A 15,602-nucleotide genomic window follows, 5' to 3' on the forward strand; every position below is an offset into this window, starting at 1 on the left:
TGAATCTGGGGTTCATGAAAGAGTGGGAACCCTGTTTACATCTAGAAAATAAGTGAAGTACTTAATTCAAAACAGCAATACCACATGGTTATTTAATATATAAACCATTTATTTAAGCAAAAATAAAAATTTTGTGATCTTAATCGCAATTGTTACTGTATATAAGATTTTGGTCAAACTGCCAACCCATATTAAAAGCCAAGGACCTGTTTTTAAGGATCTAATGACATGCGAGTATAAACATTTAAAGCTGCACTAGAATTGCACTGCATTAGCAGTGGTTAAGAATGAACAAATTACATAAAATAGCAACAAATCTGTTGTTCAAAACCAGGTTCTTGTCCTATCCTGTTTCACTATGGTAAGCCTACAGGTTTTATTTACGTTATGAGTTATGTCAGATTTGGAGGGAAGTTGCAGGCTTGCATCATTCGATAGCGCATGTTTACGTCATGTCTGCAAACACAAAATCGACCGTGTGGTAGCTGAGGAGGGGTTTAAACCATTCATTACCCTGCAAATGTTAAAAAAGTGCTTGGCGAATGGTCCATTTTGAATGCACACCTATTGCGTTCATAACCATGGTGAAATAGCGTGAGACCACGTGTAGCGAGGACAAACGTGTACCATACACATACCAGTCACTGGTGTGCAACAGAGTTCAGAAAAGTGCTTTCAGAACAAACTGATCTCTGACGTTAAACACTCAGATTCGCATCAATAGCTTTAGGCCTTGTTTACACCTGGTATTAAGATGTGTTTTCGCCGATCCGATCACAAGTGGACAACATTAAATACATGCATAATTGGGGTCTAAAAGGTTTTAAGCTTATCCACGTTCAACCACGTGAAGAAATATTCAAAAAAGCATTTAACCTTTTTGCTTTTGTAGTGTAGAAGCTTATATGTTTGAATGCATTTAAACAGCCTTACTGACCTAATACTGTTGGACGTGTTGTAAGAAAGCCACCAAAACAAGCGATTCAAACTTTGCTGTTGTACCAAAACAAAACTGAAATCGCAGCTGCTCTCTAGATCCTTTTTATTTGCTTCCTTTCCCAATAACTTGTAAACCACCTAACATTGGATCGTTCAGTCAACAGTATTCATATAACACATTTAGCGCTCTCGCAAAAGTAATGTACAGCGTGACGAAATGGTGTCTCAAGAAAATCCGTGGTCACAGGAGATCCATTTTAAAGCCAGGTGGAAAAAGTATGAGTCTCAGCTGACCATTTGTAATTGGATCACTGAAAACATCTTAATACCAGGTGGAAACGTGTGAGAAAGCACCCTTAGAGATGGGACCGAGTGGGTATACCTGGGTTGGTGCTCAGACCATTGGCGTGTGGGAGGACCAAGTGTGGGTTAGCGGTGTACAGAGTGTAGGAGTCGGCAGTTTGAGGGGTCCCGCCCCCGCTCAGACTCAAGCTGGGACTGAGGGCGGACCTGGAGAGCAGCTGCTGCCTATGGGTGGGCAGAGAGGCGTGTCGTGACAGGGTGCCCCCTACAGGACAACACACACATGACAGGAGCAGAGGGTTAATGCAAGCGGATGGAGGTTAGAGATTAACATTTATTACATGGGAAGCAGCGGGATGGAAAAAAGAGACATCTGTCAGCATGTTACTGATTCAGTAAAGGAAACAATGTTATTTGCAGGGTTAATGGCTGTAATAAAATCCATCAAACAAAAACATACAGCGATCACGGGCTGTGAAGCTTCAAAACTTTGGTCAACCTGCTACAATTCAAGTTATTATTGTACCTGAGCGTCGGCTGATGACCTCGACTATGGAGGGGGGGAAGTAGCCAATTCGGTCTGTTCCCCTCTGGGTGTCATGAATGTGGCCCTTCCAGCGTCCGTCCACGTGCTGCTCTATCACCTGCCAATCAGAAGAGCAGAACACACTGACGTCACGGTGATCTCACCCGTACTGCTGCGAATGCAACCCGCTCGATTTTTAATCCAGCCGTTTTTCATCCTTGACAACCAGTCAAAACAGAGGAGGACGTCGGGAGTTCAGAGACAATGCATGATCTGAAAGCTTTTGAAAGTTAGATAACATAACCCCAGCCGCCCACCCTAAGCAAACACGCATAAAGCATATAATAGCTGCAGGCCCGCTGACAAAACAACAGCGAGAACATTCAGCTCATGAAATACATCTCTAAACCCTCCAGTAAATGACCCTTAGACCGTACTTATTCTCTGCCCACAACTTCATGTGAAACAATGCTGTGTGAAAATGTATGTTAGTTTGAGTTCACAAGTAAACACTTGTGAGTTTATCTTTAGCGCCCTCAAAAAACCAAGGCGATGAACAGAAAGAACTTGTGGTAGGGGAAAGAGAAAAATCTGGCCTCGGTTCAAGTGAAACTGCTTCTGAAACGCTAGTTGAATAGACTGACTAGGAACACGGGGTTTGGTATATAGTGCTTAAGAGAAGCGCAGACGTACACACACACACACACACACACACACACACACTGTCTGTGAAGAGGTTTTATGAAGTCATGTAAGTGGCCGTACCGTGACGACATCACCGGCGCGTATGGTGAGGGCCGTGGGGTCGTGAAGGTTCCAGAAGTCTTTCAGAGCTCTGACCTGAAGAACTCCTGTAGCTTCTGGAAACACACACACACACACACACACACACACACACATATATATGTGTTGGATCAAAAACAGAAATTCACATAATTCAGAGAGTTCAGATACTGGAAGATACCACCTACTGTACATTACAATACATTGCTAAATCTCATGAAATTGTCCAGCTCAAAATTAAAAGGAAGAAATAAGAAAATTACACACACACACACACACTTGTTTCCATGTTTTATGGGAACTCTCCATAGGCATAATGGTTTTTATACTGTACAAATGGTATTTTCTATCCCTTATAAAGAAAAAGGCTATAAATACACACAGAATATTATTATTTAATTTTATATTTTAATTTGTAAAAAAAACCTTGTAGGTCTACTGAGATTTGTCCACATTAAAAACGTTATTTGTATATTTAATCACATTTCCCCCCAGTTTCTTTTGAAAATATATATTAAAAATGTTACAATTTTATAATATTAAAATATATTACTATTACTGTAATTTATATAGTGCTTGATTTTCTTAATTATTTAAGTACACTTCCCCATTGTATTTTTATTCATGAGAATTTGTTGGAGAAATGTTATAAAAATGCAAATGCAAAAAATTTTATAGCTTAGTGTTCCTAAAACTAGTCTAGTGAGGTCCCGCCATCTAAAGCTCTCAGCGTGTCATTTCTGTGATTTTATTCCAGTGGAAGGAATGTGCTGACACACGGACACACAGCAGGCTCACTGAATCAATAATGAACTCTCTTGAATCTGTCAGAGGTTTAGGGAAGCGTTGTGGCCCACATACACACACAAAGCAGCTCTGGTTATAGCAGACGGGCCTGTCTGTGCTCATTATGATAAGAGCTCTGTTTACTGCCTGAGTTCAAAGACACAAACAGAATGAGTGTCTCATATCAACAGTCACTTCAAATATTTATTTATATCCACCCATACAAAACGGCAATAAATACTGCAGATGTTACAGAATGCATGAAGATCACACATGAAATGTTTCACATTCCCACTCATTAATGTCCAGGACATGCGTCACTGATATATATATATAGTGTGTTTACAAAGACTAAGAGCTTTTAGTGTGGACTGAGTCTGTTTGACACTAGACTTCAGAGTTCATTTGGCTTTTGTGGAAGTAAAGTTGATTCCACAAGTTGCATTCTGAATTGTGTAAGTACACAGTTCATAACACAACCCAAGCAAGCCCATGCATCACCTCGTGGATTTTGTGTGAAGCACAGTTTAAATTTGAAAAAGTATGCCTGCAGGAATCATGCATGATACCGTTAAAAAAGGTGCATTCTTAAAGGCCACATTTACAAAGGGAATTAATAAAGGGTACTAAACAGAAAGCTAAATTGCCCAAAATAACATGATTGTCATTGTTAACATTTCATTCTGATAGAAATGTTCACATATGACGTCAGTACTTGTGGGTGGAGCCCCGTCTTATGTTTCATAGGAGGGCCCCACAGATTTGTGGTATGCATCTGCACACACACACAGGAGATGTCTTTTGTCTTTTTCATGTGCTCAAAACTAGCCAGAGAAAGCAGCAGGTTATATAATCCTGAGTTTAAACAGCTGTTTACTAAATGGCAGCTTAAATGTCTCCCATAACCATTTACAAACCAAAGGGCCATTCCCAAACACACACACAAACTTCACCATGCACACACTCTCATATACTGTGTATATGCAGTATGAACACAAACACACTCCACATACACACTGTTAGACACACGCTACAGTTCACGAGATGGCTTAAGGAGATCAAATACAGTCAGTGCAGTCTTAAAATAAATGTCAGATTGCATCTCACCTCGTAAGAGCTGCTTGATGTCTTTGCTGGCGTGACATGCGGTGAATTGGTTGACAATGTCTAGGGCTGTTTGATTGTAAGTGTTACGGATATTGACATCAATCCCATTCTGCCATCACAAGAAACAAACATTAAGACGGGTAAATGTTGTCTGTCGAATAGCAGAAGCACATTCAGTGTGGAAAAATCTAATCACTAATGCATCTTGATTCCTCCTCAAATTATTCTGGATTTGATCCGCATACAAAATACAGAGGACATAAACATATTAGTTTTGTTGCTTGTGAAACAAAATTTTCAAAAAGAAGCATATGACAGGATGTTACAAAAAAAATTCTGTTGGACAGCGATTGATTCAAAAGCTAAAATTAAAAGCCACTTAATGTCCGAAAGGTCAGTGACCCCTGTAGTAGAGACGTCTCCAAAAAACAGATGAACTTACATCCAGGAGTTGCCGCACTACCTCTGTCTTCCCATAGAGAGCGGCCTCATGGAGGGCTGTGCCAGCTTTAGTGGTTCTGTTGATGTCAATACCTGCTTTTAGAAGAAGCCTGGAGACAGAAAGAGATGGAAACTCAATGAATGAATTGGCGGCAATAGTGTACTACTACTCTACAGAGAGCAGACGACATCCTCTTTAGCATTCTGTGTTATATTTACATACTGAAGGGCCTGTAATACACACAGACTTGTGGAATTTACACATACACACACACACACAGAATCAGAGACACTCATCTGTCGAAATGCAGGATGGATTTTCAGTGCTGCACTGGGAATGCCAGGCATTAGGATGGGATCTGTTAGTGTGACAGCCGTAGGAAACAAACACACACGCCGCACACACACACACACACACACGCACACACACAGACAGTCATGTCATTACTCTGCAAATTAAAAATGAATCACACTGCACAAATGTCAAATGTGAAAATTATCTCCAGATTCTATTTTACTTTTTGGAATTGTGCCATTATTCTCATTATCACACATACTGTAATGTGAGTTTTTTTGGTAATTAAATTTTTTTTAAATTACACTATCATTACTTTGATACAATATTTAAATTATCATAAATGAAATGCAATATAATAAATACTGCCATGATTATTATATAAAATATATACTTCATTTACATATTTAAGAAATATTTTTACCATACAAATGTCTATGGAAGCCTAATTCTGCCTCGTAAAAAAAATTATGATTTACCAAAGCATGATTTGTTATGACATAAAAAGTCATATATACAACACAGAAGTTTGACTTTTAATGTCATAATTATGACTTTTTATTTCATCATTATGATTTACCAAATATTTTTCTTTCTTATGTGGCAGAAATGGGCTTCCGATATCATGATATCTGATACAGAAAGTGCCGTGTGTCCTTGTAAATGAGAGTGATGAGTCACAGCAGTGTTTAATCCACTCAGAAATGCACTCTTCCCAGACATCCTCACACATATTTAGGGAGACTGGGACGCTCCTCTCCCTCAGGACGATCATGTGGGGGAACGTGAGTCAGAGAGAACACTGACTGTCTGTTGGCACCAGGACTTTCCCAGTCTCATCCTCTGCTGTGCGGGTATAGTGTCTGTCTGCTGTGCTGCTGGGATGACGCAGCGGGTGTGTTTTATGTCAAAACTAAAAAAACCTACTTAACTATATTCAAAGTATATGTCATATTTAAAGGAATCATTCAGAGAGTATTGCAGCTGTGGTAAGGTGTCATCTGACTAGCTTTTTATGAAATATAAACCAATGTATCCGGCCTACTGCCATACGAGCGTTCCAGAGAGGTTACAGATTATGTTTGACATAAACAGAAGTGCATAGTAAAGCATCAACTAAGCACGTAGCGAAGTGTCACATAAGAGTATAATGAAGAATGTTGCGAAGCGTGATGTGCGTTTCAAAGCATTATTTATGTGCCTTGTAAACATCACAAAGTGTTGAGAAGTGTCATGCAAGCATGTTAAGAAGATTCATATAAGCGTGTTGTGAAGTATCATTAAGAGTGTTGTGAAGCATGACATAAGCACATGAACACAAAGGCTGCATCCGAAAACTTAGGCAGCTGACTTGCTGCCGTATGAGGCAATGACTTTGCAGGCAGCGTTTTTGCACGAAGGCACCTCATGAAACTGATTTCGGACAGGCTTTTGAGGCAGTGTAACGGTTTAATTATCTACAACAAAATAGAACGAGTTTTTGTGATAACTAAATGAATATTTAATTACTATAATATTGATTTCTCGCTAGAAATAACATCAAAAGTGGGGAAACAGGAAGTAAAGCAGAATTTGGATTTGGACATGCCTTGATGCCTTCCTGCCTCTGAAGGCAGCATTTTAGAGTTTTCGGACGTAGCCAAAGTCAATGCAAAGACGCGAATAGATGCAAATTCGCGCCGGGTGGTGCTATTGCGGCGCCGATATACACCTCAATCGTGTCTTCTGCGCAAGTTGAAAAATTTCAACTCGAGTGGAAAATATGCATGATGCGTTGTCATGCAAGCCAATAAATGAAGAGCTAGCTGATTGACACATCCAGTTGTATTAGAAAATGGAGGAGAGCATTACGCAATGTTTTTATTCACACGAATAACACGAAAAACATGTCCCGAGTAATCTAGAACGATAACGCGATATGAACATTCGCTTCCCTTTTGGTTATGCAGAGTTCAACAGTTCAGAGTTCGACAGGTTTTGCGAAATTGGAGGCAAATCGGTGCTCGTTCATGTGAGTGAAAATCACGTAGTGTGAATTATCAAAGACATGATCTGAGAGAATCGCAGATGCCTGTGAAATTTTTGGCATGCTAAATATCTGGACCTGTCGGCGATTCCAAATCCTGCTGTGTCCTACAGCCAATGAGAGAGCAAGATACAGGGCAGCAGGAAGTTCGGCGAGGAGTTATATGAAATGTAGTTTGCGGATCTGAAAGAGTTGTCGGTGATTCTATCTATTGTAAAGTCATGCAGTGTGTAACCTCCTGTCGCCGCTCCATCGTGCAATGTGAACACAGCAGCAACTGAATACTATCCCAGATAGTCGTGCATTGAGAAAACAATGGTGATCCAACGACTTTGAAAATCTTGCAGTGTGAACTCGGCATAAGTGTAATGTGTGTTGAGAAGCATAATGTACGCATGCTGAGAAGTATCACAAACGCGTTGTGAAACTCACATGCGAAATGACACAGAAGAGGACCCGCCACTTTTTGCACAAGCTTCACATTAGGCATGGGCCGATTACCGATTTCAAGGTATACCGCTATTTGAAAATTTCACGGTTTCAAACAGTGTGTGTAGGATGGCCGAACTTAAGAAGCTGCCCCTGGAACTTACACGATCGGCAACCGGATGTTTTTAGTCTTATTGCAAGCAACCTGTTCTGGACTTGCACAAACTGCGTTGCAATGAAATCATTTTCGAAAAATTTCATTTATGTGAAAATATGAAGTCTGTAAACGCCCGTAAACACAGGCCAGAGACACTGAAGACGCACAGAGAAAAATACTGTAGCAGGCAGATCACTCACTGTTCATGATGCACGAACTATTGGAAGAAAATCCTCAATATTGATTTGGGGGTTTATATGAATGTGTTTCTGAGGGGAACTGACTGTCTTCAGAAAAGTTTACGTTGTATTTTCTTTTCATCTCGTCTCTGTATAGTTCATATTAAAGCAGTGTTTCAGCGCAGCGCTGCTTTGTTTACACCGGTAACCAAGAAAACGCTGTATCTGGTGTTCCAGAAGCGCCTCCTGCTGTCAGAGAGTGAATCTGCGTCTCATTCAGAGCTTCTGCTGTTTGATTCGTTCAGGCATGTAGTATAATTTCACAAAGCTAGTCAGAACATTCTGTTTTTGCTTCAAATTGGGTTATTATTAAATCAAATTATGTATATGAAATTATATAACTAAATTATATGAAATGATATCAAATAAATGATATGTATATGAATTATATAACTAAAATTAAATAACTGTAATTACAGATTTAGGTTAAATAAAGATGTCAGCCTTGATTTAGCCTCTTTAGGAAACAAATCAAAGAAAAACAAATTCTACTGTTCCTAATATTCTGTATGTTGCTCAAAAACAAAATATATTGTGTTCAGCGGAAAAAAGTTTTTTTTTTACCCAGTCATTTAAAAATAACACATTTTAGAGCTGTAACGACAATACCGTGATACAGTGAAACCGTGATATTTTGCTTAAGGCTATCATACCGTCAAAATCTCATACCGGCCCATGCCTACTTCACAATGTCCTATACAGTATAAGAATACTATAAAACAAAACAAATAAAAAAAAAAAAAGTATTTTTCTTACAAACACCTATTGTTTCACTTAAGATTTTACTCATCCACTGAGGTCGTATGGATTATTGTCATGATGACCATGTGTGCTTTTAAGGTGTTAAACATTTGTCCACTCATTCACCCTCATTACATGGACTCACAGAGATGGATTATTGTTAATTCTTTGTGTTTATCTGAAGAAACAGTCAAATACACCAGGGACGGTATGAGATGCTAACAAGCAATGCTGCAACTTGGTGCATCAATTCAGAATTCAATCCATGTGTGTTCACAGGTGTGCATATTAATTATGAATGTGGGTCATCCAATCACAATGTATTACAAGGGTCATTTTTACATTATATCAGCAGTGTTTCTGTACTAACAGCTGTGGAAAACACCTTAGCTGGAGAATCAAATTAAGTGTAAAAACACAGCAGAGCTGAGACATGCATCTCTCCAGAGAGACAGGACAGCTCGACACAGCTGAGACTGATGCCTACAGATGTGCTACACACACAAGGGGTTTCTAAGAGCTCACCGAATGACGTCCTTGTGTCCGTTGCGAGCGGCGAGGTGCAGAGGAGTGTTACAGTTTGAGTCTGACCCGTCCTTCCGATCTCCCTCTAACAGAGACGCAACCATATTACTGCTCAACAACAGCTGAGCCACCTACAAAAGAGAAAGAGATCATTGGCGTATTTTGCACCAGTGTTTTTATGGTTAACAAACTCTGAAAAATCGGTATTTCAGTCATTTAAATCAAATAAAACATAAAGATTAGATTAAATACTAGAAATTATGCCTTGGCAACTAACTGAAATAGGTAATATGTAATACTAAAATGACTGAAGCTAAAACTGAAATACAAATGACTTAAAATAAAAAATGAACAAGCATTAGGAAAGCACATAACAAAATGACTCAAACTTAAACTTAAAATAAAAGCTAATTCAACATATGAATAAAATTACTTGATTATTCTGTTACTACCACTATTTTACTTCATTCCTAAAGCACAGGCAAACAACATGTTAGACAAAACCATTCTTCTGCAAACTGTGGCTTTAAACAGAATATATGGTACACAAGTAAGGTACAAACACTTCTGCTAATGCCATGTACAGTTTTAATGCTAAACTGAACTGAGAGCAAGATTTTTGAATGAAAGTGGAGGGACAGAAAAGAAAAAGGCGGGAAGACGAGAGAGTTGTGAAAACACTCACACACACACACACACACACACAGACAGAGGGCTCTTGGGAAGGTGAGTGTTGGCTCTCAGAGGCCTCACAGGTGAGGATGAGGTCGTACTAATGTGTCCCAGTGACCATTAGCACCCAAAAACATCTGGGCCACAAACACTAACGGTGTGTGTCCACTGAAGCACAGTCAGTGGAGCTGAGTAGACGAGTCCTTTCATTTTCTACAGATTGGAAGGCGAGGTTCAGACTTGCACTGGGAATTGTGGATAGTGTGGAGTGAAGTAGAGCAAACAGTGAGAGCAGCAAAAAGATCAACTTTATGCAAAAAGGAAAAATGTTGCACGGCTGCCAAACGTTGAGAGACGAGCCAAGGTTGTGACGTCTGCCACTGTTTCTGATAGTGGACATAAATGTTTTTACAAAACTTTATTTTTTATTTTTTAAATGAATAAGATGTATGAAAACCAGTCAAATGGCCAGCATACATGGACAAATATCATGACGTACTTTGAGCAAAATAATGTATGACTTTACTGTTATTAAAAAATGTGGAAAACCGTAATTACGAGTTATCATCTTTCTATCTATAATCATACACATGATGACTCTATTGACCGTACATTGAATCGATCATAGATCACACTGAAGACAGCCGCACTGCTGTGCATTTTAAAGGCACACCCAAAGCAGGCAGTACTGAGTGGATTTCTTGCGCGTCAGCACACACGCAGGGCGAGAAAGACATTATCCAGTTGCTTCAGCCGCACCCTGATACCTCAATACAGCAGCTGATTAAATACCACACATGCACACACTGCCTTTAAAGTAACACCTCGAAAAGGCCTAAATACACAGCTGAAGCGAAATCACACACCACTGGGCATGTGTGCGCGAGAACATGCAAAACAAAGCTACTACTGAAATCTGAGCTCTTATTCACATCAATGACACACAAAGACAGACAGGACAACAAATCACAGTCAGGACAGAAGGAGAGACGAGGAAAATAATTTTGTGGCATACAGACAGGTGTCTCCATGGACTGTGCTTATCTGTATTCTCAAAAAAATGGTCAAGAACATGGTAAAATTTCTCCCCAAAATCAAACATTGATATTTTGCCTAAAGAAAAGCCTCTTTAAGCCAATTTTAAAATCATTTAAATTTTTTTGCATTATCAATCAATCAATCAATCTATCTATCTATCTATCTATCTATCTATCTATCAATCTATCATATATAAATATATATATAATTTGATTTATTATTTAAACTGTAATTGATATATTATTTGATATATTATTTAAATTATGAAGTATAAGCTGAGGAATATAGTATATTTTGTCAAATTAATTACTTAAAAAAAAAAAAAAATTCCACAGTAAGCTAATTTAATACCATTGACACAATTCAAGCCAGATATGTGATTATTTATGAGTCATTTAATCATTCGAATAATCACTATCTATCTATCTATCTATCTATCTATCTATCAATCTATCATATATAAATATATATATAATTTGATTTATTATTTAAACTGTAATTGATATATTATTTGATATATTATTTAAATTATGAAGTATAAGCTGAGGAATATAGTATATTTTGTCAAATTAATTACTTAAAAAAAAAAAAAAATTCCACAGTAAGCTAATTTAATACCATTGACACAATTCAAGCCAGATATGTGATTATTTATGAGTCATTTAATCATTCGAATAATCACATAATTTTTTAATGTCCCAAACAAATCAGCTTCATTTTTATAAGCACGTTTTTTCTTTGGATTTTAAGGTGAAATATGACCTAGACATGTTCTTGTCAGATTTTGTGAGATTCACCCACACATCAGATGTAATTTATGAGATCACTGTAACCATAGTGACAGTGATGTAACGAATGACATCTCGCATGAAGAATGAGCACAAACACACTAGTACTGAAACACTGATAAGTCCCTACAGAGATGAGCTCACTGACCTTCACTCGGCCGAACTCACAGGCCAGATCCAGAGGAGTCTTCTTAGCCTTATTTAGAATGCACGGGTTCGACTGGTGCTGCAACAACATCTCAGACTGATAAACAGAGAGGGAAAGAATTGAAGAATGATGTTTTTTTTGTACCAATTTATTAGTTCACATGTGACATGAGACAGAAAATAATAATATAATCAGGCAGATTATCTCTGATCCATCACTAATACACACAAAAACCCATCTGGGGTCACTTGTTGATGTTGCAATGCAGATATCATATTTCTTTGCATTTCAGAGAGGTGATGTCAGTTGATTCACAGGTGCTGTATCCAACAACACTGTTTCTCAAACAGGGATGGACTGGCCAGTTTTCCCGGTGGGCTTTTGGAGCCAAATTTATAAACAGAGCAAACATGGAACAATTTTCAGTAGAAAAATATTGTCAGGCCAGCCCATTTAAGACATAGTGGTAAACTGCTCTGCTCTGTGTGACATGTTTGTTCACAGCGGTCTGTTTTGAAGCATCTGGGTGTGGTCTAATGCAGTGGTTCATATTTTGCACGTCTCCTTTGTCTGACACACCCATTTCAGCTCTTGGAGTCTCTACAATGAGCTTTAGGCTACGTCCACACGAAGCCAGAGCTTTCCCTATCCGATCTTTTTTTTTCCCCCTCGTCTCAAGAAATATCTGCGTCCACACGAAATCACAAAACCGACACAAGCGATGTAGTATACATGCCAAACCAGCATGTGGCGCTGTAATTCTGCCACAGAGATACACTAAAAACAGAGAAGAAGACTTGGACTATGCGCATAAACCTTGAGCGCGGTATACAAACGAACATGGAACAATACATTTATTAATCTGTGTTAATGTTAGTTAATAAAAAGACAATCGTTCAGTGTTTGTTCATGTTTTTGTTGCTGTTACGTGACGTAGCGGTGTCTGACTAGGGGCGAGACGTGGGCTGATGACGTCATCGTTTCAGAAAATATACGGATTGGCTGTACACATGAAAACGCAAGGGCGGCGTTTTCAGATTTATCCACTCTGGGACCCGGTTTCAAAAAAAATGTCGGATTCACTCTCCCAAAACGCCGGATCCGTGTGGACGAAACGCCTATACGATAAAAAATTAAAGCGTATACAGCTAAACGCATCTCCGTGTGGACGGGGCCTTAGTTGAATTAGGTGTGTTTATTTAAGGAGACATGCAAAATGTGCAGTGTTGGGGGGAAAATGCTTGGGAACTATTGGTCTAATGGGTACGCACCACTTCATAGTGTCCGTACTGAGCAGCCAGGTGCAGTGGAATCTGCCCGTCATGAGACGCATTGTTAACGGCGGCCCCTGATCTCAGCAGCATGAGCACTGAGTCAGCTTTACCCTGCCATGCTGCGTAATGCAGCGGCCGCATGCCTGCAGAGCAAATCATACTGAATTAAATCTCTGACACACAGTTATGCAAGCTCTGTACAAGACTGGCCAAAATTTAAGAATTGGCTCCATTTCAATACATGAGTTAGAATGCAAATTAATGTCATCTAATGTTTGAAGAAATACTTGATATGTTTGGTATTTTAAAACGTTTAAATTTATATTATTCTGTGTCCTGTTTGCAACCTCAATTCCAATGCATTTAAATTAAGAAACTGATTAGTAATTTAATTCACTTAAATGGATAGTTCATCCAAAAATTTTAATTCTGTCATCATTTACTTACCCTTAAAACCTGTGTGAATTACTTTCAGCTGTTGAACATAATTGAACGTAACAAAACAGTTGATAGTAGCCACTTACTACGTTTACATGGACATCAGCAATCTAATTATTTACTTTATTCTAAATAAGACAATATTATGATTAAGGTGTTTACATGAGTTGCTTTTACAATATTTTTCATGTTCCCGTTTTATATCCTATAGTACATAGACAGATTAATGGCACACGTCATTACGTCCCCTCCAGAATTTCACGTATAAACATAGTTCGTCTTTGTTATGATGCCATATACAGTATCGGGTGTTTCATTTTTAATTTTACGAAAGCTTCAAGTGCCGTTAATTATTTGTCATGCTATACGTGCAAGCAGACGACGGCGTTGCTGAAGCCCTTTTGTTTGCCGTCAAAACGGTTGAGCACTGCCGTGTGTGTATCCTGTCGCAAAATGCGGCGAAAAGTCATACACGACGGTAGTCACATGTCTTAGTTCGATTTGTGTTTACTTTGAGTATGACTTTAGCCGGATTAAGGTAATCAAAAATCTGTTTACACGGTATATTCTTAATCAGAGTATTGTCTTAATGGTGTTAAAATTGGAATATTGTTGTCCATGTAAACGTACTGACTGACTTCTATAGTATGGAAAAAATTATATGGCAGCCAGTGGCTACTGTCAACTGTTTGGTTACCAACATTCTTCAAAATATCATCTTTTGTGTTCAGCAGAAGAAAGAAATGATGACAGAATTGTCATTTTTGGGTGAACTATCCCTTTAATTGATTTCTGAATGGCCCTGCTGTGTAAAGGTCAACAGAACAAAAGGCTTAGGTCTTCTATCAGGCTGCAGTTATGAGGTCCTGGATTAATATGCAAGTAAATCACAACCAGTTGATAGTTTTACTCAATGTAGGTAATGAGGAGGCAGTTCTAACTTCTAACCATTGCTATCCTTGATGTCCACAACAGCCTGAGCATCCAACAGCAGAGAGAGCAACTCTGTAGTGCCAGTGAGAGCAGCATGATGCAACGCTGAAAACCTGAGAGGGGGAAAAAACAGAAAACTTTAAAGAGATGGAGAGAATAGTGGAAAGAGACACTTTTGACATCTAAAGAACAACACTTTTGGAAAAGATGCAGGCTACAGCCAAATAATAAAGAAGCCACTCAATAACTTTTATCAGCTTATTTTGATACCAGAACACAGTTACACTTTCATTATTCCCCACTTGAGGCCATGTGTGGTCATAAAGAGAATGGAAAAATAAAAACTCCAGTACATGTGAGATTGCCAACAAACCAATATCTTGTAAAAGTGCCTTGTATTGCTCAAGCTGTGGCACAATTAGAGACTAGCGTCTGAAATTTACAAGGCTTCATGAGGCGAATAAAAAAAGAGAAACAGAGGGTGATAAGGGGGATATATACAGTATTCATTTCAGTACAAGCTCAGGCAATAAAAAACAGTGTCCTCTGGGCACAGACACCCACACTCGTATGATCTGATGTTTACAGAAGTATGACAAATGAAAATGCTACTTGTCTGGGGTGGATGTATTTCGTTAGGACATGCCGAAATCAAAGCAAGAGGTGAGTAACAGGCCTGTCTTCAAGCACCCCCCCTCAAATGCTTAAGATGTCTCAGATGTAAATCTCCTTCCAGAATCTTGTCTTAGTGAAGTCCTCACTGTCAGCCATTAGTGCAAACATATCACTTTAGAAGGGGAAGCTGTCACTTGAGGCACAAGTGGCCCAATAAAGAATGAGCCAAGTTGCACTGTGGTGCTTTTGGAATAAACCGTGCACCAGCGACTGAGTAGCTTACATTTCCCCCTTAGTATCTTTAAATGTCAAGTCACAGCTTGGCAGCCATTACTTAAAGGGGTCATATGATGCTGCTAAAAAGAACATTATTTTGTGTATTTGGTGTAATGAAATGTG

At 38.8% G+C, this 15,602-nt stretch overlaps 1 protein-coding gene across 1 annotated transcript in view; it reads right to left on the bottom strand.

Annotated features, from left to right (window-relative positions):
• The window catches only part of caskin2 (CASK interacting protein 2), a 73,977-nt gene that overhangs the window by 14,179 nt on the left and 44,196 nt on the right, over positions 1–15,602 (bottom strand). Inside the window, exons 4-12 of the mRNA XM_016457093.1 lie at positions 14,604–14,701; positions 13,215–13,360; positions 11,944–12,039; positions 9,298–9,428; positions 4,887–4,995; positions 4,445–4,553; positions 2,534–2,628; positions 1,769–1,886; positions 1,322–1,507 (exon numbers count right to left, since the gene is read on the bottom strand). Coding sequence (XP_016312579.1) covers positions 1,322–1,507; positions 1,769–1,886; positions 2,534–2,628; positions 4,445–4,553; positions 4,887–4,995; positions 9,298–9,428; positions 11,944–12,039; positions 13,215–13,360; positions 14,604–14,701 — 1,088 coding nt within the window. The remainder of the gene's footprint in view (positions 1–1,321; positions 1,508–1,768; positions 1,887–2,533; positions 2,629–4,444; positions 4,554–4,886; positions 4,996–9,297; positions 9,429–11,943; positions 12,040–13,214; positions 13,361–14,603; positions 14,702–15,602) is intronic.

Source organism: Sinocyclocheilus anshuiensis, unplaced genomic scaffold, assembly GCF_001515605.1.
Source record: "Sinocyclocheilus anshuiensis isolate Anshui unplaced genomic scaffold, SAMN03320099.WGS_v1.1 scaffold229, whole genome shotgun sequence".
Taxonomy (NCBI): Eukaryota; Metazoa; Chordata; class Actinopteri; order Cypriniformes; family Cyprinidae; genus Sinocyclocheilus; species Sinocyclocheilus anshuiensis.